Genomic DNA, 23055 nt, shown 5'->3' with positions numbered 1-23055 from the left:
GGTGAGGTCCTATTAAATCAATTTAACAGAATCAATTTAGATGGTAGTGAAGGGAACCGGGTATATTGGAGGATGGAGGTGCAGATGTACATCTGAATTCCTTCCTTCCAACAGCCCTCGCCGTGCCGTGCATCGCTCCGGCTGTGCCTGCCGGGCCCTGCGTAGCCGCAGCCTGTCCCAGCAAGGCGCGCACCTTTCCTGCTGGAGTTTAGGCATTCCGCGGTGATGAAGTTGTGCGAGGGGTGGGCAAAGCAGAAAGCAAGCGGGAGACTTCCTTACAACTCTTGCTTTCCAATTTCATCTTCTTACGTGCTATTACTTAACTGAACAATTCTAATTTTTTTTTTTTAAACCTTGCGGCAAACCCCACTTTGTCTCTCATATTTCTCTGTGAAGACTCATCTCCCAGACCTTATTTCTGCAGGAAGTTAATCTTCGTTCACACAGTCTTCCTGGCTCAGGGTTTCTTTCTTTCTGCTAGGCTTTATTCACCTCTAGCTGTTCGCTAGTTTTTCCAGGGTGCCAGTCTTTGCAGCGTTGCAGTTTCTATCCAGATATTGCCAGGAACAAACGGTTTGATGAAGCTTATGGCTAATCAGTAAAACACACCAGTTCATGGGATGTCTGGTCACTTTTTCATGAACAGTTACTGAAGAGAAAATCATGTGTCATTCCTCTATGGTAGCACAACCATCCCAGAGATGTGAACAGGAGGCTCGAGATACTGAAACTGAGTTTTGGCCAGAACGCAGAATGTGCACAGGTACAAAGACAGCTTCAGTCTTTATGGTAGCAGGTTTTAAGAAGCGTATGTAGGAAAATACTGCACAGAAAAAAAATAAATCAATAAAGCAGCTTGCACGTGTGGAAAAGACGCAAACCCCCTTTAGATGTTCAAGTTTCATTTTAAAAGTGGCTTATTTCAGTTTAAAAAAAATCTGTTCCTAATCAACTTTAGTAAACCAAAATAAAACTAGTTTTTAGGACATCAAGGTCTGAAGAAGTATAAATGCTTTGGCTAAGCTGGTGCAGCTTTCCTCTGTGAATAATCCTTTAAAAGTTAAATTTTCCATGGCTCTGTAGGGCATATGGATGCCCAGTTCTCATTACAATTAAAGGGAAATATTTGTCCAGAATCTTTTGAGGCAGTTACAAGAATCTCTGCTAAAGGTTTTTGATCCAAAAGCAAACCTTAATATCCGAGATCAGCGATGGAATGTGAACCATCAATTTAAAACTTGGAAATAAAGTAGATATTTAAGGAATGTTTGATCTGCTTAGTCCTAAATTCGGGGTCCTGGAATTACCCTGTTAGGGCAAACTCCTGCTTTTAGAGAAAGGAGTAAGAGCAAACTCCAATGGCTCTTGGCCGTGCTGCTAAAGATGTCGGCAGCTTTGGCAAGGAAGACGGAGCTCGTGCACGCCGAGTAGGGCAGGGATGGGTTTTTAGTTTTCAATACGCTTCTCTCTTCAAACAGCAATCCTTGCTTTTAGTTTGTTAAAGACATGGGATGCTCATGGTTAAGGGTGTTCCCAAAGCTTTCCCCCCTCATCCTTAGACTGGAGCTGCAGCAGTGCTGGCCAGGGTTGCAGGGGAGGGTTTGGTCAAGCCCAAACCAGCCGGGGAAGATCCCCACCACCGCTTGGGCTCTGCCTCTGTGTCGAAGGCTCACGGGCACAGGGGCTGTGGATCATCTCCTGCTCTGCACCGATGAGCCAGCGCATGGCCTGGCACCGACGCCAAGGCTGCCCACGGCTCCTCCGAAAGTCCCTGCGGAGCCCGCACAGCTGGAGGGGCTGCACCGCGGAGGGAGCCGGGCTGGCGAGGGAGCACACCTGCCCTGAAATGCTGCAGCGTTGGGTCATCGGCCTTGCTCTTGCACAGCTTCTCTCTGAGGTACCTTTGTGCTGTGCTGCTGGTGCCACCAGAGGCTGCTGGCACTGACCTCTCCCGTCCCCCGGCGCGTTGGGACCTTTTCGGCTCAACTTCAGTTGCGGCAAAACGAAAGCACCGGAGAAGCATCCCACAGCAAGAAGCTTGCCCGTGTTTCAACTTACCGTGGGGCAAAGAGAGGAAATGTTTCTAGACCACGAAAGCAGCCATCCAGCTAACCAAGTTCTCAAGTATGTGAGAAACAATGTTTTATTTAAAAATCAGATACGCTAGCCAGAAGAAAAAAATAGAACCTCACCATTCCAAAATATAAAAATCCCTTAACTGTCTGACCTTCTCATCACTAGGTCATGGTCCTGCCACCAGATAAATCTCTCCTATCTGTCCATAGACTGAGAGTTCAATGTTGCTTGTGTTAGTGACAGTGAATTTGGGGCTGAAAAATGAACTACTGATGAGAACTCCTGTTGAACCTGTATTGTTTGTTATTCTGAGGCAAGGATCTGGCATGGGCTAATCCAGCACTTCAAAGTTAACTGCTCTTACTTTGTATACAGAGCGTCATAGCGGAGTGGCGTGGGTGATAAGAGAAATAAGGGACTGAGGGTTAGGATACACTGGGAAAATGGGACCTTGTTGAAAAACTCTTTGATCTCTTTAAAGTATTTTCTGAAAGCAAGAATCTATCAAAAAGGAAATGCCATTTAAAAGGCTAAAAGAAACAGCTGACATCCCCAAATTTGTTTTAATCTGCCCCGGAGAATATTATTTTTAAAGATGCGTTAAGTCAGTGGAAGAAATACTTGTCAAAAGAAGGGAAATTAGAAAAAAGAAGAAAGGTCATCAGAATGGAAACATGGTTCTTGAAGCCTCCGCACACCATTCCTTTCCCTCCTAACAATGAAGATGAGGAGAAGCATCCTTAAGCAGCCATGGCCAATTGTCAAGAAGAATTTGGGGCCGCATTAGTCATTATCCGGCATGACTAATATAATTAGTCATTAGCCATCTGCATTGATGCTTTGAAACCATCACTGGAGGCATCTCTGCATGCCCAGCAGCTTCTGAGGAGGTGGTCTTTCAGCCATGATATGGCTTGTTAGCCAAGATGTTGAGTGATTTCTTGTTTTTTCTGATCCTTTCACAACCTGATATGCCATAAGCATCACCTTTCCTGACAGCACCTCACAGGAGCTCCTGAAAATCCAGTCATTGCTTTACTTGACCACCCCAAAATCAAGGATTGTAAAATCACTGTCTGTCTTTGGAAATCTTTGTCTTATCAAAACTCCTTTTGAAAACAGGACTTCAACTGCTGAGCTGCTGAAGGGCTGGGGGACATTTTTACCCCCCTGAAAGGACAGAAGAAAGCGCTCAGTAGTATCTGAAGCACCGTCCACACCACAGGGACATGCCGTGAGCGCCAGTCTGCACATTCCCATGGGCTTCAGAGAGCCCTGAGAACCTTTGGTGAGGACATGACTTGGGTTGCTCTAACAGGACTCGGGTGTCTTGTTTCCATGCAGTTTTCTCTATGGAAATACCAGTTGAGATCTCCATGGCTTCCTTGCTTACCACGTGCTGGTCAAAGAAACCCCTTCCCAGCTAATGCTTCAGTAGGAGCATCAGAAATGATGTTTGCATCTAAGCGAGGAAGGTCAGATGAAATCCTTGTGAGCAGTAGGGTGGTGAGGACTGAGGCATTTGTGGAGGCCACCTCATCACCCAGCAGTACCGCGGCATGAGCCAGTGTCCCTGGGACACACAGGTCCTGGCGTGCAGCGTGGCGCGGGGCAGTCAGTGCTCAGATGAGTGCTTTGAGCTCTTTGATCAGCTCTGATGCTTTTGGCTTTTCTGGCTGCGCTGGGTTGCTGTCCCTTACCCCAAAATAAGACTTTATTGGACCTGGGAGCCTGGCAGTCACCCATCTCTCCAGGACCAACCAGGCCTGCTTTGTATAGGGATTAAAACACAAGTAAGATGCCCACGAAGTGGCCAAGCCTGGGGAGCCCAAAAGGCTGGGAACTGCTGCCCCAAACGAAACCAAAGCTTTCCTCTTATCGCTCGCTCCCAAATCCAACCAACCAATTACACATTAATTAAACTTTGTTTGAACATAATAGAAGCTTTGGCTCCATGTCAGTAACTGCTCCATGGTTAAGGGGATTGGATAGTAATAGAATAAATAAATAAACAAGAGATGCTTATTCTAACAGTTCATTTTAAAACAATTTGTGAATATCATGTAGAGATAAAATGTGCCTAGCATAAACTTAGCTAAGCAATGACTGCTTCATTATCAGAGCAAATAATTCACTCGCACATCATCTTTGAAGCTTGGGAGGGCTACAGAATTGTGCTGCTTGTTTATTTTCCTGGCTTTTACTGTTTTTGCTACATTTCATCTGCACAGAGCTGCGGGGAAGGGTTTAGCCGGGGCTGTGGCAGTGCAGTGCCAAGCCCCGGCGACGCCAGCCCCGCTCCCACCGCCCGTGGTCCCCTGTGCCAGGCTCAGCCCCTCTGCCCCTCCCAGGGTGTCACCCTGCACCTCAGCCCCCAGCGACCAGGTGCCAGACCGTGGTATTTTAATGCCGTATCAGATGTCCCGCTTGCACAGGAGTGAGGCACCGTAGCCTTTCTCCTGTGATCGCTTTCTCTGAGGGCAGCTTTCTCGTGTGAACGTAAAAACTGATTTAACTTTTCCCCTCTGAATGGCAGCGAGAGCTGCTGCCATCGCACAGCAGCACCGTGCCCCTGCTAGTGCGGGGAGGGAGGTAGAAACGTGTATGTCAGAGCCACTAAACGCAGCAGAGAGCTTTGAGGGGCGTAGGAGACCATCAGGACGGTGCTGAGGAGTCTGGATGGTCCTTTCTTCACTGGCTTGAGCTGGAGGGAGGGAGAAGTGGGTTTTGCACGTGTCCAAAACTGGGGGTCTACTGACTCGATGTTTTGCAGAAGAACAGGCTGTCGGGGCTGATGCTTGGCTGCATCCCCCGTGCACTGCCGGCTGTCGCACAGGCACGCCATGGGCTCGTGGCCGGTCCCTGGGCGGGCAGGGGAGCTGGGGGGGTGGTGGTGGCTCCGGCAGGGGAGCTGTGGGGCTGGTGGTGGCTCCGTGGCTCCCATTCACCGAGCAGCCCCGCTGTCTGCCCTGTGTTGGCTGGGAGCAGCCACCGCAACTCGTGTGTGCTGGTGGGTTAGACACGCACCTTGTGTGGCTTTCAAAAAAATGAGCATGAAGGGGAAGAAATTGGTCCGGTCTTGGACTCTCCCACCCCAGGGATGGCGGCAGCGTTTGCATGTTCAGGGCATTCATTGCAGCCCCGGGACACCTTGTCCGACCAAGCTTTGGGTCTGAACAAAAGAGGATGATGCCAGGAATTGCTGCTCTTAATCTCCTGATTACTGGTGGCTTAAACTTTGCCTAATAGTTGGTTTATCCTGCGCTGCACACGTGCCCAGCTCTTAACCTCGCTGAGCTTCCCCGTTTGCACAGCCGCAGCAGGGCTGCAGCCGCCGGAGGTGTTGCTGAGGGTCAGATGCCGCCTGCTTGGACATGGTCCCCAGGAAGCCCCAAATTCACAATTTTTGTAACCGGTTTCTGCGCAGCGAAGCTCTCACCCGGTTTGGAGTCGTGTGCGGCGGGGGGAAGGAGGGTGTGTAAAACGCGGGTCTGCCTGGATCTTGTTTCAGACCTCCGACCAAAGCCAGGCTGAGCTTTCCCAGAGCTTGGCAAGACATTGGCAAGTTTTTATTGCAGCACTGGGTTATTCTTCTGCCACTGCTGGTCCCCAAGCACTAGATGATGAAGCAAGCTATTGTCAGGGAAAGCTGGCTGAAGAGAAGCATCCTCTGCGGAGACGCCCATCCGCCTGAGAGCTCCTGCCTGCAGAGATTTGGCAGAGGGGGCGGTTATGCAAAGCTACTACTGAGTGTAGAGCCTATGGCTGTGAGTAGCTCCATTGACCTGGAGTAAATCTGGGGAAGCAGGCAGGTTTTTGGCCCCTTCCCAAGGCTGACGGGGAGCTGTATAGACCCACTGTAGGCATGGCCCCGCTCCCGGGCAGGGCTGGTGCAGCCCCGTGCCTCTGCCGTGGTTTTCTGCTCCCCTTTTTCAAGTGGAACATTTAATAAGGGCCAGGACATGATATTAGGTGCTCTCTCTTGCTTTTTTTTTTTTTTTTAAATTGAAATGCTATGACTGCATTTTCTTGGAGCCGGCTCTTCGGTTTGTCATGCCTTCCCACCAGAAACACACAACCCATGTTTGTATCGTATTGCAAAGAGATATTTACTAAATGAGTCTCTGCCAAGGGGTTGAGAAATATGTTTTCATTAAGAAAATTAATCTGATAAGTCCCTGGACAGCACATTAGTCGCATTTTTTTTTTTTTAAAGCCAAAATGCAGCAGCTAATAATAATGATGAAATGTCCGTGCACAGCCAAATTACTAAAATCTACCCCGTGTTTTCCTGGAAAAGAATGCGGAGAGTTGGCAAACTTGATTGTAGCTGGGTCTGTCGACTGCCGAGTACAATGCTACCACTGCAAGATAGCGAGCGGGTTGCAAGTTAAGCAACACCTTCAATCAGATGTGAGTCCCCATTTGTTATCCTTAAAGAATTTCAGCTGTATATATTATAGTAGTACTTTGGCTCTTTGTATTTATTTTAGAGGGCTATACTAAAGAACATTATAAACTCAGGCATGTCCATGCTATATGAACTCCATATGCTGAAGCTTAATTTTAAATGCCATTAAAAAACCACTTAACATTTACAGTATATCAGTCCGGCTACTTTAGCAGCTTGGATGTACTACAGTAAATGAAATGATTGAGAAAAAAAGAAATTCAGAAGCTAGATGTTATAAAAATCCCCGATGCAGGACGTTCGCCCGGTATGACACAGTAACTGTCAAATAGTATCCATCTCATTTCTGGTTTTTAATCAATTCCTCCTCTTTTTTGTTTCATTTTTAAATGTCATTTTGAGGCCTAAATTAAAAAAAAATCTTGGCATTCAGATTGGATTCCACATGCAATTTTTTTCAATGTGTGAATTGGGCTGTGTATTCACAAATTGAAATGTCCTACTGTATTTATCCAGGTGCTTACCTGTAGGAGGACAAGGTTAAGAGGAGTGCAGAGTTTACGAATGAAAATCAAATACGGACATTGGTAAACCACCCCTTTTTAGCCCCGGCTAATTACATGGTAAACATCTGGAATTTATGCAGGGCAGTTAAAAGAGTCAATTGAAATGATTTCGAACAGGGCCCATTTTGTTGCCTTCTCCCCAAGCAGCGACAAAATGGTGCTGCAGACCTGGGGCAGCTCGGCTGGGCACGGGGGCAACGGGCAGGGGAAGGAGGGATAAAGGGTGGGGGGGCAAAGTGGCCTCGACGTCCGATGGAGAAACGACATCAGGATTTGGCCCTTCTTAATTAGGGTAGTTAGAATGACTCCAGGATGTGGCAATTCTCATTCTCGGTCCCCTTACGCTGGTGGAAAGGAGAATTTACTGTTCTGGCTAGTTGCTTGAAGGCTGTGGTGAGCCAGTTTGCTCAATTGACTTGTTTTTTTACTGGATGCGGAGATTGGGAAGATGGAGCCAAGAAAATAGCTACTCTGAGGATGTAAAGTGACTGATCCTGCAAATCCCGGCTCCTGATGCAGTCTCGAGGGCTCGGGAAGCCCATGGCAGTGCCTTGTATCCATCAGGGCCATCTCCTTGGGTCGCAAGATCAGATGGTGATGGTACATACTGCTTTCACGGCCACAGCTTTATAAAAAAAAAGTCTTTAATACTGCAAAGATCGTTTAGATATGTAAGATATATATAAACATTCTTTAATGATACATTGGTTTATGTGACGTTCCCCGTTTGGTGTTGGTTGCTACGTGTCTGCTAGAATCAATGGTAAATTAGTGGGACGGGCACATTTTCAGTGGGGAGCTCTGCGGTGCTCCTGGCTCGAACAAGGTTTAACGGGTCTGCTGTGAATTTGGGAAATTCGGGAAGGCCAGAGGAGCGGTGACTGTCCGCACCACCGCAGGATTTAACCCTTAGTCTCCCCCGAGGCTTTGCTGATCCTCAGTTTTCAGTCTGTTGAAGGGAACACAGGTTCAGGTACTGCGTAGGAGTAGTGGTGGGACTTGGTGTTGTGGACGTTGGGAACGTGTGAGTGAGAAAGCCGTGTGTGCTTAGTTTCTTCTGAAGTGTAGTCAGACCTCATGACTTTTCGTGCACTTCCGTGGCAACAAGAAATCTGCATTTTTGAGGCTGCCATAAGCCACGTGGAGGCTCCTGGGGCAGTGAGGGCTCCCTGTCCGAGCCTCCCGTAAGGAGGGATGTGTTGACCCCCCCCCATATCTCTCTCTACACCCACCTTTTCCTGGCACTGGCCCATAACCCCCCTCTATATACCCTCACCCGTATTTGGGCCCCATTTTGCACTAGCCCTGTGCAGCCCGTGCTCTGCAAAGAGTGAGTTGAATTCAGGTGATGTATAAGCAGCAGTAACGTTTTCTAGCTCATTTGCCCTAGTGTGAATTCATCACATGGTGGATCTGCCTTTTGGGGTGCTGCTCCAAGTTTCCATCAGTTCCAGCGCCGCTCCAGGTCGCTCATTAACGTGTTAACCCTTTGCTTTTCCTAAGGAGGATGTTTCCTAGTTACAAGGTTAAAGTGACCGGAATGAACCCCAAGACCAAGTACATCTTGTTGATCGACATCGTCCCGGCTGATGACCACCGGTATAAATTCTGTGACAATAAATGGTAAGAGAACATTTCTGTTTGCCTTCTTTTCCTTAAGAAAATAGCAATTGGATCAACCATTTGCTGTGCAAACTCAGAAACCAACATAAATACCTTCCCATGGGAGGGATGCCAACATCCCAGAGCTCTCTTTGGTGGAGCAGCGATAGATACAAGATCCAGTGGCTGGAAGTTAAAACCAGACAAATATAAAATAAAATATTGGTAACAGGCTGGGCGATTAACTGCTGGAACAAATTGCTAATGGAGGTGGTGGATTGTTTGTTTCCAAAGGGCTCAAGATTGGATGTCTTTTCAGAGGAGATGCTTTAGGCCAAGCGTAGGTTATCTGGCCATGTGCAGGTGTAAGAAGGTAAAGCCACAGCCTGCATCATACCAGAGGCTGGACTAGATGATCTAATGCTCCATTTTGGCCTTAAAAATTAGATATCTACATGAGTCGAGGAAAGTTTTAAATTCCTTTCTGCTATAGTAATACTTTGCTTTTAGGCGATGGGCTATAAAGCAAAACGTGGGGTGGTTTACTCAGAGCCCTGGTTCAGCCACGCTGATCCGGCAGACGAAGGGAGCAGCGATTCCCCCTATGGCAGTCCTGGACCAGATCCAGTTTAGAGGTTTTTTCTTTTAATTCATTCTTCCTCTGGAGAAATGAATTTCTCTTTCTCTTCTGTTATTCTTCCCTTCCCTGTGCCTTTGATAAGCAAGTTACTTACCCAAGAGGCAGCTATGATTTTTGCTTTCTGACGAAGGAAGCATGTTGTTTTCTCTTTTGATTTTTACCGCAAATACACCCAGCAGCCTCCCTCACTGCGACTGTTCGCTGTGCTTTTCCCAAACCCTTCCACTGACTGCTGCCTGGTGAGAAGACGAGCAATGGAAAACTTCGTAGTCATCTTAATGGGAGTGAGCCTGGTGACATCCTATAAAACTGTAATAATTTACTTGCACATTAGGGCTGCTCTAGTTTTAAAAAATCCCTTTTCCGTTCGCTTTTGTACTGGAGTGCCGCTGGGTAAGAGGAGCGGACTGAGGGCCTCCGCGGCGTGGCGGCCACTTTGTGTTTTAACCATTAAGCCCTAGATGATGGATAGTTGTTAACTCTGTTTAATTTAGCTTTTGCCAGCCCTAGAGCTGTTTCCCCTTTTCATTTTATTGCTGCTGGAAAGTCTCTGTTGTTTTTGGTAATATTGCTTTTATTGGTGTTTTATAAGTGGAGAACAATGCACAGTAATGGGGGAGTTGCCGTTAAGTGATGTCTCATGGCTGGGTCTTGTGTCCGTGGGAGTTGGTGGTGGTGTTGGCGTGGGGGCAATGGGAGCCGGCAGAAGGGTACGAGGGGCAGCACCGTGTGCCAGCACGCAGCTCTGGAGCGGGGAGCAGCCCCTTCCCGCCGGAGCTGCACCCGGCTGGGGGCTGCAGGAGCCCTGCATGGCTGCGGAGGGTGCACCCATGCCGGTACCCACTTCTGCTCGCAGGTACCTTCTCCTGGGGAAGTGTGTGAGACCATCTCCCCTTGCAGAATGGCCTTTGAAGGCTTTGCCCTCTCCAAAAACCCAGACGAGATTTCCTCCTTGAGCAATGCCAATACAACTGCCATGTAGCGACACTGCCCCAAGGAAATGCCGCACGGGAGCAGAGACGAGGTTACTCTGCCAGCCTGCGATGCTGAAACGAGGAACCCTGAAACCCTACGAGCAGCAGGAACCTCTTCGAGCCCCTGTGCCCCAGCATGTCCCTCCAGGGCTGGCGGGAGGGTTGCTGGGTTGAGTTCAAGGACAAAACGCTCTCCTACGCCTGGGCTGGCGACCGCTGCCGAGGTGATGCAATCTGTAACCGCTGTGTTTGCAGGATGGTGGCCGGGAAGGCAGAGCCGGCCATGCCGGGCCGGCTGTACGTGCACCCCGACTCACCCGCCACGGGAGCACACTGGATGCGGCAGCTGGTGTCCTTTCAGAAGCTAAAACTCACCAACAACCACCTGGATCCCTTTGGACATGTAAGAGAGATGTTCTGCAAGGGTTTTGGTCAGAGGTGGGCCCGCGACGCCGAATTTGTGTCTGGACTGGGATGCTGGTTGGGATGTCGCAGTTAATTTAATAACGAGGAACAATATTTATTTTGTGCTGCCACTGCAGTTGGGTGGGGGAGAGTTTAATACTTGAGGGAGGGGGGCTGCAGCTGCTGCCTGCGTGCTTCCCTGCTCTTGGAAATGCAGCCTCTGACTTGCTCAGTCATTGTCTGCCGGATGCCACCGACCTTTTATTTTCTGCCCAGGAACTTTCCAGGCAGCGCTGTGGGATTTTCAGCCCGGCTGTTGCTGCGCGCAGTACATACAGCTCACAGAGACAAGTTGCATAAACTCACTATTTTCCAAGCTGGCTTTGGCAGCCGTATAAAAGATGAAGCATTTTATTTGGAAAATCTTAATTCATGTGTATTGCGAATGCAGAAGTGGGAAGTACAGAATTATCTACCACAGTGCATTTAATAACTGAGCACAAGGGGCCTTCCAGCCTGCCGGCCAAACAAGTGCTTGGATAATGCATATAAAAATATGGACCTGTCTGGTTTGCACTGTCCGAGCTGAAAGTCACGTAGAAATAAACAAACCTTGCTGGCTGGAGGAAGGGAAGATAGAGTTTAAAATCCTTTTAGGTTTAGTGCCGTCAGCTCCTCCTAGTACCATAGGTAAAAGAATCTACTTTGTATCGTCAAATGTGGTTTTTAACCTGCCCGTCTTTTAAGCAGCAGCAGTTTGGGGGGTGAGGGAGGCTGTGAAAAGGTCCTGCAGAAGGGTGCAGAGGGAGGAGGGGTGTATCTGTCTTGCTCAAAATGATCAAGCCTCTAAAGAGCAGGTTTTCATGTGGAGTCAATTGTCCCGATGCCACCTAAAAGCCGTACAGAAAGTGCGATTCTGACACAGCTAAACGAGACGGAGCTTTATGGGGTTGACTCTAGAGGCAGGGTGACCCTACTGGCTTAAAAAGCTGTGAAAAATTCAGAATTTTTGCTGCATTCGTAATTTTCTGCAAATTTCGAACTTCAAAAAGCAAGCGTGCCGATCTCGCGCGTCGCTGCCGCGGTGCCGCGGCAGAGCCGGGCTCTGGCAGGGTGACACGGTGATAACCCAGCCCTGCGCGAAGCCATCAGCAGCGCCGGGAACTGACCCTCTTCCCCAACCTGCTGACCCCAATGAAACATGTGTGAACTTCAAAGACTAATCAGGACCATTTAATGCTGACGTTATTAATCACAGGCGATCTCGCCCCTTCACTCTTCTTTAAGGGGGAAAGTACCACGGAAATGAAATGAAAACAACTGCGTTCAGGGTTGCACAGTAAAAATTACATAAAGCCCACAAATGCCGACGTTTTGGTGTCAGCAGCCGTACTGACCTGCTTGCTTTGCACGTGGCATTTTTTTACTCCCGTGTTTTTCTCTTGGTTAACTGTGTAGCTTAATATATGACTGTTTACGTTGTAAAATGTAAACCATAAAACATACAGGATGTTCGATGTGGCCGTAAAACAAACAGGATGTGTAGTGTTGGTTTTGCAACTTTAAACGTTTGCTTTTCCTGACTTTGTCATTTTTAACTGCGATTTTAACACTGCATTTTAACAGGGAAGATTCCCCCCCCCCCCCCTTAATAAACACCCTGTTTGTCCTCCCACAAAGCTTCCCTAGTGACACAGAGCGGACCCCGGTTTGCGTTTTGGGGTGATACCTGCAGCACGATGCAGTGACCGTGCTCCAAACGAGCCCTGCTCGGTCCCCTCGTGCCACGCGAGCTGTCCTGCCTCGCACGCAGCCCCAGCACGCTCTGTCTCACGCTGCTGGGAAAATGCCCGGAATAACCTGTTCTAAGTGCCCAGGTCGCCGTGCGGTTCAGGCACTGACAACCTGCCTGGCTAAATGGGATTTAGCCCCTTCTCGGGCAGTTCCTCGTTAGGCTTCTAAATTAATCATCTGCTTTAGAGAAGTGGCACTCCACTTTTTGCTGCGCACGTGGAGGAGACCTGGACTCTGTACCAGGCAGGTGTGAGCTTTCCTAGCAGCTCATCCTGAAAACCGTTCCGCTGTTTCATGGGTGGCTGATGTCCCTGGGACAGGCAGTGCCTGCGAGGCATCTGCCCGGCACGGCACAGTCCTCCCAGCCCTGCCTGTGAAGGCATCACATGATGAATAACAACAGCGTCTCATTTCTAGGAATTTGTTCCCAGCGATTGCAAATGCTCTCTTAAAGCTCCCTAAGAAAAACAGGTCAGAAAACCCACAGGGTTTGTTTGCCTTCTCATGCTCCAGCGAAGCCTGCCTGCCATTTCCTTTTGTCTTTGATTTTCTCCAAACCTCAAAACCACGCAGAGCGATGATTTCTGCAGGCTGCCGCTGGTGCTTTTTTTGGTGTGCGGGCAGCTGCCCAGCCAGAGCTGCGCCCGGCTCCCCCTCCCTGGCACCCTCGGCTGCTGCGGGCACCGTGGCAGGTGTCGTGGCACCGGGCTTCCTACCTGGCTCCCACCGTCCTGGGCTCCAGCTCCTCCCGGCATCCCAAAATCCCACAGAGCCCATCCCTGCCCGCAGCTTTTTTTGCCGCGTGCGAGCGATCTCCTCCAGCCCCTGCCGTGCTCTGATGCACGGGGCTCAGGCAGAAACCGCTTGCTGCTTGGGGGCAGGAGGGGCGAGGAGGCAGGGGAGAGGCGCACGGCAAAATATCTTTGCGGTAAATATTCGTTTTCTGGATTAGCCATTTTTTTTGGTAGACATTTATTTGGGAGAAAAAAAGAAAGGAGCTCTTCCAGCTCCTCTGCCTGTTCGCCTACCGGTTAACATCGAGCATGGGGAGCTGATCCTGGGGGTCAGGCTGGGGTGTGCGTGGTGTTATGGGGGTCTGGCGGGAAGGACGTGGTGCATTTTATGGGCACAGACGCAGCGGGAGCACGACAGGCTGCTGGGCTCCGTCCCCGTCCGCAGCTACCCTGCGTGGCGCAGGGGGGATGCAGGTTTGAAGGGCAAACACATGACGACGTGGGGCGCAGCTCCTCTGAGCGTGGCTCCTGGGCACCTGGGATCTTACCTGAAAAATAGCCGGGCAGAAATTTCACATTATTTCAATGAATTCGTTGATAAACGAATCCATGCCCTCACTCTGTGCGCTGTAATAGCTGCTTAATGTCAGGGACAAGCAGCCCCACAGAGTTCATAGAGAGAAGTGTAGGTACATTTGAGGCTTAAAATAAGTAAGTTAAACAGCTTAATTAATAAGCCGTGGAGCTGAAGCCGTTGCTGCAATCCACGGAATTAGACTGAAGATTATTTACTGTGCTGGCGGGAGGGGATGCCTTGCAGGCGGCGCTGGAAAGCCTCGCTTTCTGACACCAAGCCCATAAAAACCAGTCACGAACCGTTCCTCTTCGGTCTCAAAAACCATGCTCCTGCTTCTTCCACTGGCCACTTATCTATTGTGGTAAATTATTAGTTACAGTCGGAGGCATGGGAGGCATTTTTCAATGCAGACACATAAAAATGTGCAGATTTTAAATAAGAAGAAATTAAGTGCAGAGCTCCGTAATCTGCCTGCAAACCCCTCCGGTTGAGCAGGTTTTGCGGCAGGTAAGCCCGTGCCCAGCTCACGCACCACGGTCTGAAAATGTGGGCTGTATATTTTCCTCTTGGGGGATTTTTCGACCATGAAAGGCTTCTTTCACACCAGGCTTAACAACTGAGGAATGCTCATGTTGAGAATGGATTAAGAAATCAGCAGCCGCTGTAATGTTTAGCTACGGCGAAGTCTATCTGATCCTAAAGAAAGCATTGTAAGCCACCTATGCTTAGAGTAAAATCTTAATTTACGTATTTTCAAATCTTTACACGTGGAGATAATCAGCCTGATAGAGCCTCTGATTTACATGGGGCTGGTGAGTGACAGCGTTAGTGATTCTGGCAGAGCTGATGCTTTGCTTTCTAATGCCAAATGAATAATAGGCAGTTGCATATAGTCTGTCCGCAGAGACAAAGGTATTTTCTTAAGTGTCAGCAAACTGCACAAGGGTGGCACATCCCTTATCCGTTCCCAGTGTATTCTGCCTGAGAAGCACCTGGCTGTGTTTTCCAGGTGAAAAATGGGAATGATTCCTTCGTCGTGAACCAGGTTATATGATCGCAAGTGCTAACGGATTGGTTGGCTAACAGCAACTGTAGATGACGCACAAAAATAACCTCTCCATTGGAAAGGATAACATAATACTTGTATTTCTTTCAGATTAGTTCAGGGCATATGGGGAAATATTGAGCAAGTCCTGATGAGTATCTCCGTAGTGATAAATGCTCATGAATGGAATTCCACTTTCTTCAGAGGTTTAAGATATGTAAACAGCAGGGTGGAGGGCGCCCGTGAGACGGTCCGTATGGCCGGCGAGCTGCGGGGCGGCGCGGGCAGCTCCCGCTCCCAGCCCCGGCAGGTGAAGGATGCTCAGGGCGAGTGTGAAGCCGCCGAAGGGGCATGGGGGGGGTTTGCTCAGGGGCTTTGGCTTGGACCTGTGGTGAGGTTGTTCTCCTGGACAACTCGTTTCAGTTAATCAGGCTTTTTTGTTATTTCGCTGTTCGGGCTTTTCTTCATCTCCTGGCTCAAAGTATTGTTTAAGCTGCTGAGACTGGCAGCTCTTTGAAGGAAAAAAAATCGTCTCTTTTCTTTTCTGCTTGCAGTGCTGCGCACGAGTGCCTGGGGCACGGTGATGGCGCGGATAGCCGTAACAACCCCACGGCACACTCAGCCCTGGCTCCCTGAAACCCCTGCAAGTGCTGCCCTGGGCCTGAGCAGTGGGGATTGCGGTGGGGCACGGGGGCTGCCTGCCCCGCTGTGCCCGCAGCACTGGGCGGCGTGCCGTGCCCGCCAGCCAGCAACCTCCCGACGCAGCCAGCCCTCCTGCTAAGGGTACATAATAATGTACCTCATGTACCTTAAGGGGCAGTGAGGATGAGCAGCAAGGGCTAGAAACCGCCCAGAAAGGGTTAAGTGCTGCAAAGAAGCAGAGGCTGTTAATTAGGGCAGACTTCATAATTTGGTTTTACACTCTGTACACGGTAGATAGGGAGGACATGAGGATGCCTTTCAGGCATCGGTGAGAAGACTGGCCATGAAGAGTGCCAGCTTTTGGTACGGCATCGGGGAGGGCTGCGGGTCGGTGGCTCCTGAGCTGTCTCCAGAGACGTGCTGGCAGTGCGGGAGCCCAACTTTGCTTGGATCTTGCTCCTGAGGACTTTTTGAATGGGGTTTTGAGTATCCAGAGGAGTTATCAAGGAGCTGGATGGCAGCTCCGAGGGAAGTCCGTCTCACCAGATGCAATATATCTGGAAGAAAACCCTATCTTACTCTCAGGCCCCCTCTTCCCCTGATTTTAGGCAGGCTGCGAACACGCAGAGCCACGTAAAGCCAGCGCTCATGGGCGTGGAGTAACGCTGGAGAACGGCAGAGGAGCAAGCACATCACATCAGGGGGTTCTGCTTTTGTTGTTGTTGTTGTTAATGACTCCACTGAAATTAACTCTCTGCCAGAGGAATCAGCCTTTCTCCTGGGCTTCCGCAGCCAGGCCAGCTTGGAAAGGGCGATAGCATCACATCAGTATTTCTGGCAGGCTTCAGCTGGGACCAGATCAATTGGAAATTATTTTCTTTTTTACAGAATATATAAACATATTCCTGTGGAAAAAAACCAAGACAAGTAATAAATGAAGATTAGAAGTGGCAATTGTGACAAATAACAGTAGAGATTTAATTTAATCCACCCCCCCCAGCACAGTATTGCTGAGCTTGGTTATGTTACATACCCTGTACCTACCTCGCTCCTTGGCTGCTGATGGAGCATTTAATTGCCATAGTGGACTTTATCTGCTTTTAAAGTGTGAGGTTATTTTAGTTCCTGAGATGTAACCTACTGAGGTTTAAAGCTACAGGGTATTATAGATGGTCTGTCACTTGCGATAGCATTTTAAGTGATATTCCTGGATTTCTTGACCCAAGTCTGCTATTTACTGGCTTTACTCTTTAAAGCTGAGGAATTTGTTATTTCTCTCCAGATTTATTATTTGCACACTTGGTTTTATTTGATTATCACTGAAAGCCAGGATTTTTCCCCTAGTCTTGAGGTTTCCCTCTCATTTTTTTACTAACTCAATTTTGGCATTTTTCTGTCTTTGCTCGTCAGGCGCACTCAGGCACTTTAATTAGGTTGATGTCCTAGTAATCTTACGAAACCCTAAATTTTATTTAGAATTTTTTTTTTTTTATTTGTTTGCTTTATGACTTGTGGCCAAGCAGTTTCCTTGCCGCGTGCTGGTATGAGGTTTACGTGCCGCCTCGGCGGCAGCCTCCCCACAGCCCTGGATTGCCTGCGGCCGACGGGATGGGGCTGTGGCAGCTCCCAGGCAAAGTCCTGGCTGGCGGGAGGAGACGCAGCCTCGCTGGCTGCACCCCGCTTGTCCTCACTTACAGCAGTGCCGTGGTATCTCGGTAGCAAGAGAGAAGTTTCACATCCTTATTCTCAGCTAAAAATTTCTTGTGTGTGTGTGTATATATATATATAAAAAAAAGATTTCTTTTGTGTGTGTGTATATATATATATATGGTTTCTTTTATATATATATTTTTCTTATATATATTATATATAATATAAGAACAATATAAGAATTTCATATATATATATATACACGTCTTTCATTACTAAACTACCTTTTTTCTCAGTCCATTTAAAACTTGAAAAAAACCTTTTGTCCAGCCCTAAATTTGAAGTCAGTTTTTCTGGAGCATCACTAAGTCTTCTGCTGAAAGAATATCCATGAAAAGGTTATTTTCTTTTTTTTTTTTTTTTTTTAAACCATCCATTTTAGGAATTGTCTTACAGCTGATCTGAGAAATAGCGGTGCCCAAACGAATTATAAAGCCCAACATGAAGTTTTACATTGTCTGCTTTGTTCCTGCAAAAATAAAAAAGAGCGGAGCTGTGTGCCGCTGGGGATGGCATGTGTTTTGCAGGGATGAATAGATCTGAGTGTGCAATTTAAATAGCTGAGTAAGAAACGGCCAGTGGAGTTCTTGGTTGAAAAGAAGATTTACATCTCTTGTGTTAAATCTTTTTGTTGTTACATTACTGGTTTATATGAGTCAAATGCAGTGGGTTTTAGTAAAGTTTAACTAGAATCAGATCCTGAAAACGTCTTCCAGTCTTGGGTGGGGAGCTGGCCTGGAGAAGGGCAAGTGAAGATGTCACGGCTTGCCAAAGACCTTTTGCGTCCACGGGTGACGCGAGGCCACGCAGCAGCGTGGGGGGGGGTGCGGGGGACGCTTTGCCTCGCACACCAGCGGATGTCCCGGGATCACACACCCGGGGCCCGCCCTGTCCCGTCCACTCAGAAACGCTCATGAGCTAGCGTGGAGGTGGACTTCTCCTCCACACCAAAGCTGTATGGCAGGGCCAGGAAACACCACCACGAATTTCAGCTGATATTAGATGAAAAATGACCGAGGGGGGAAAAAAAAATAAAAATCCCAGCTTTGGCCCTCTCGTAAGGAACAATTTGTCTGAGCTCATGTTGAATCTTTTCCCAGGATTTTCCAGCCTTTCTTTTTTTTCCCCATTGTGCGGATTGCCAGGACAAACGTGTGGGTTTGGGAGGCTCCTCCTCCGGCAGCCCGGCGGGGAGCAGCCCGGCCGGCTTCAGGGCTGGGGCCAGCTGGAGAGAGCCCGTTCCCCCCCGTCGGTGGGGTACTGCTGCACGGCCCTGCCCCGGGCGGCTCTGCGAGGCGGCCCAGCTGTGAGCAGAGCAAGGTGAATAGATTCCTGGAGATGACTGAAAATAAACAGGATAATTTTAGAGCTGGCCTTTTAGCTGCTGTAAAGGTTTTCTGAATACAGCGGTTTATTTGGTTGAACTCGATGATCTTAAGGGTGTATTCCAATCGAAACGATTCTATGATTTTAGCTGCTTGCTTTGGGGTGATGCATCTCTGCAAGCTCCTGAGGTGGATGCAGCGAGGGCAGCCGTCCCGGGGCGGTGGCACTGCCCTCCCGTCATCGGTCCCTGGAGACGTGCCCGTCCCATCCCGGGCAGCGCAGCTGGGGCGACTCCTGCACCGATGCTGCGTGGCATCTCTGAACCATTTACTCATAAAGAAAAGTTAGGTTTGGGATGGCTTATACCATCAAACGCTCTAAATATTAATCGAGGTGAACTGCAGGAGTGGTTATGATTCTGGAAGAGCCTCGTTGATTAACGCGCTCTTTTTTCCATGCTGGAGACTGAATCGTCAGGTTTTTGTTCTGGTCCTTCGCACCCCAGCTCAACGTCCCGGTGTGGGACAAGGGCCAGCCTCAGCTCAAAGGCTTTTTCACTTTAAAAAGAATAGAAGAAAGGAAGAAAGAAGCAGAAAATATATTAAAATGAGAGATTTTATATTAGTTATGTGATCCCCCGGGAGCAACCATAAAATTATGTGGCTTTTTCGTAGCCATTTACTATTCAATATAAAAAGGGTAGTTGCCATGACAGCCACTGCATCATATGACATTTGATACCTTGGCGAAACAGGGAGCGCTCTTAAATCAACTCCCCAAATTTCATATGAAAGTAAATACATTTTACTGGTGATTTCAAGGCAAGTTTGCATTGTGACACTCAATGCGGTACCATTACCCTGCTCAGCTTCTGGCCTCTGGGCCCGATCCTGCAAACTGGCAAATGTCTTCAAGCCCTGAAGCTGACGTTACTCGGCGGTGGGTGAGATTAGATGCTAAAGGAGTATGTTTTCCTAAGTAAAATTAAATGGAAGGGGCAAATGACACCATTTTTTTTGACATTTGTTGCTGACTGGGGAATGCCAAAAAAATAAAGAAGTTGAGCTATATTACAGCTTAAGTTCCAGCTGCCAACTGTGTGATCAGCACAAAGGAGCGAGACGGGGCGATTAAAAGAAAAAAAAAGATGTTTGTGTAAGCCCACATTTGACTTTGGAGTTCATCGCGCTCGCAATCTGGTCCGCACGTGCGACGTTGAGGGGGTAGAAGTGACATCACCCTCGCGATCCGCTTCGGCTCCTCTCTGGCCAGCAATAACGGAGTTACGCGGCGGCGGCCCTGGGAGGCGGGAGGTGTAAAATGTTTCTGATATGCTAGAGGAGCTGTTTGGGTCTCGCCCAGGGCAGCCCGAGGAGGGTCCCCGCCGTTGGGTCCCGGCAGCAGCGCAGGCGGCTCGTTACAGCCTTTTGGTGCCATCCGCACCGATGCTCTTAAAGAAGGTTGCCATTACCCACATGGGTATTTTTTAGCAGCCATTTTGTTTCTTGAAAATGTGTATTTTCCAGGCAGCGAGAGTGCTTGGGTGGCAGTGGTGGGAGATGCCATCCCAATGAGGGCGGGTGTTGGGATGTCGAGCCAATATCCACTTCCTAAATTTGGGGTTATCTGTCTAATTTGAGGATTCCGGTAGGGATATCTGTTTGATTTACCTTTTGTTGTTCTTTTTTTTTTTTTAATACGGAAAAAAAATTGTATTTATTAGACTCCTAAATATGCCGTCATTTCATGTAAGCTGAGCTGTTTCTTTCATAGGCAAATAGACAAGATCACCAAGTTTCAGAGAGAGGCTTTCAGTTACGAAGCCAGCGTGCCTCAGTGCTGCTCAGGAAACACCCTTTTCAAGTTTCCCTTACTAACGTTGTTTCCTTGTCCTTTATCGCGTTAAAATTCCCCTCTAACCAATACACCAGTAACTACTTTCAGCGGCAAGCCAAGGCAAACATCGTTTCTCTTTTAGTAGCTAACCTATTTCAAACTACCTACATTTTGTACCGAAAACAATTTAAAAATGCGTGTGACAGTGTCTGACACTGACTTAATCTCCCCGTGCCCTCGCAATGGAAAAGATAAGTGCAGGAAAATACAAAGGTATTGGTTTAGCATCATCTTGGAGGCTGAGAGCTCCTACATCACCTTCTGTCCCGCTCGGTGCTGCTGCTGAAGCCCTGCCTGCCCAGCACCGACCAGCAGCAGCCGTGCTCTGTCCCGTCAATTAAAATACTTCTCATTTTTGACACAACTCTTTAAGTTAATCTTTCCACTGATGTTCGTCATCGGAGTGGAATTTACATTTGTTTTGTGTATTTTTAGCCAGTGACCAGTTTTCCACAGCAGCCTTGAAAACTATTTAGCCTGAATTGTTGGCATTTCGCTTCGCACAGGCACAGTGTTTTGCAGCTAAGGGTTGGGAGGCTTTTTTGAATGATTTGTAGGGGTTTTGAATGCACAAGGCTTACACCAAGCACAAGTAAGGAGGACGCGTGTGCAGACACAGCCTCTGTACACGAGTTCTTGCTTTCAAGCCTGTGAAATGTTGGTTGCGAGTATGCGGACAGTGGTCGCTGCCCCCCCAAAAAAGATGTGAGAAATCACCCATGCAGCAGGCGCGGGGAGGCCATCCAAAACAGCACCACGACTTCCCATTTTCATCCCCAATCTGACATGCTGACCGCTCTGCCAAATAGCTGAAGGGATTTTTTTTTTCTTCGTCATATGAGACTGGCGTATTTTTATGGGGCTTTGCTTTACTGGAAGCTGTTCCCCATCCGCATCTGTGGACACTGACTCGATGAAGTTAACCTCAGGGCTCTGTGGTTCTCACATCTATTAATCACGTTTCGTGCTCAGTGATGGCTGTTCGGCTTTGATCTGGCACAGCTCAAGGGGGTCTCCTTTCATGGTCCCCACACTCCAAGAAATTCGGCACTTTCCAACGGGTACTTACACTGATACATGTGGGCAAATATTCCCTTTGGCGCAAGGGACAGAAGTGCCCAACCTTGTAAATGCAGTGGACTAAATTCATCCATTTAGGGGATTTTTCCTCCCCACAAACATCCCACAGATATCAAGCAGTTCACAATGAACCTCCAGGCAGGTTTGTAGCCACAGCTGTATCCCTGAGCATCTGTCAAAAATGCTTTCCTGAGTCAGGCTCCAAAATGTAATGTCTTGTTCATATTGGACATTGTTTGGATGCCTTGGGTTTAAAGAGGTTATAAAAAAAAAAAAGAAAAAGATTTTTAAGGGGGTCATTATAGCCCAGTGGATACTACTTTGGAGGGGGAATACAGACTATTCATCCAGACCATATCGAAACTTGGGCTCCTAATTTTCCCTTTGGAAATCTCAATTTAAGATTATTTTCTTCGTCCTGCTGTTGACTGGCTCTGACTCTGGGGACAAGTCATTCGTCCTTGCTAGACCTGGGCAGGCAGGGACAGGCAGTGAGGAGAGCTTAGCACACCCCAGCTTCTGCTCCAGACAACTATTATTTATCAGCTTGGCTCAACTCTTAATTATTGAAAATTAAAATGCCCCTTCTTATGAAAGTCTCGGTCCTCTGGCGTTATTCATCTTGGCTTTGTTTTACGAGTGCCTGATACATGAAAGCAGAGAAAAGGCTCCGAACCCAAACCTGAGCCGACCCTCTCAGATCTACACCCTGCACATCAACAGCCGCAAAGTGGTTAAGAGACTTGATGCAAAGCTGATAAAATGCCAAAAATTCCTCATTCTCTCTCTTGGGGAGCAGGGAGGGTTGTCTGGAAAATGTCAACAATAAAAATTGCATTTAAGTGGTATATAATGCAGCCAGCTACTGTGGGCAGAGTTATGTGCAGCCAGACAAAGGGGTTTAAAGAGCACAAGCTCCCAGCTGGAGCGCACCGAGCAGCGCCGCCACTGCGAGCTCTCCTCAGCACCGGCGGGCACGAAATAGAAAGGGTTCCCGAGCACAAACGCCGATCACGGAGCAAATGTCTTCTGTTTCATGATAATTCTCATTTAAATTTGGCTAAAGCCACAATTAGTGTGAACTGATGCTGCTCTGCTGCTTTGTGTACATCCATCCATCTGTCCGTCCATCCACCCATCCGTCCACCCATCCATCCACCCACCCACTCATCTGTCTACCCATTTATCTACCACCAGTTGAAGACACCACCCATTGTGGTCTTCCCTACTTGGCCCTTTGCCCGCGTCTCCGTCGGGGACGGACATGTCCTCGCTAGCTGCTTTGGGCACCCCAGTAAGGGGAGGGGTGTCAGCCTGGCTGGAGATCCCCTTGCCTCTAGGACCAGCTGGGCTTGGGGAGGACAGACTCAATTAGCCACTTTGGGAGAGGGAAGAAGAGATTGAAAAGGGTTATGCCAAGAAAACAAGAAGAAAGCAGCATTTCTTCTCTGCCCAGTAAAAGGAATAAAGGCTTTTCTTAAAAACATTCCGTTTCTTAAAAGAAATTCCGTTTCTTAAAACCATTTTCTTCTGTAGCATCTGGGCACACCCCTTCTTTGTGGAAGAGCAGTGCTGCG

General features: G+C 48.4%; 1 protein-coding gene across 1 annotated transcript in view; it reads left to right on the top strand.

Annotated features, from left to right (window-relative positions):
* Positions 1 to 23055, top strand: part of TBX4 (T-box 4) — a 50461-nt gene that overhangs the window by 19696 nt on the left and 7710 nt on the right. The window contains exons 5-6 of the mRNA XM_009324304.1: positions 8557 to 8676; positions 10525 to 10672. Of these exons, the coding sequence (XP_009322579.1) occupies positions 8557 to 8676; positions 10525 to 10672 (268 nt within the window). The remainder of the gene's footprint in view (positions 1 to 8556; positions 8677 to 10524; positions 10673 to 23055) is intronic.

This window comes from Pygoscelis adeliae, unplaced genomic scaffold (genome assembly GCF_000699105.1).
Source record: "Pygoscelis adeliae isolate BGI_AS28 unplaced genomic scaffold, ASM69910v1 Scaffold290, whole genome shotgun sequence".
Lineage (NCBI taxonomy): Eukaryota > Metazoa > Chordata > Aves > Sphenisciformes > Spheniscidae > Pygoscelis > Pygoscelis adeliae.
The sequence above is the reverse complement of the archived record's forward strand: the minus strand, read 5'-3'. Positions and strand labels throughout refer to the sequence as shown.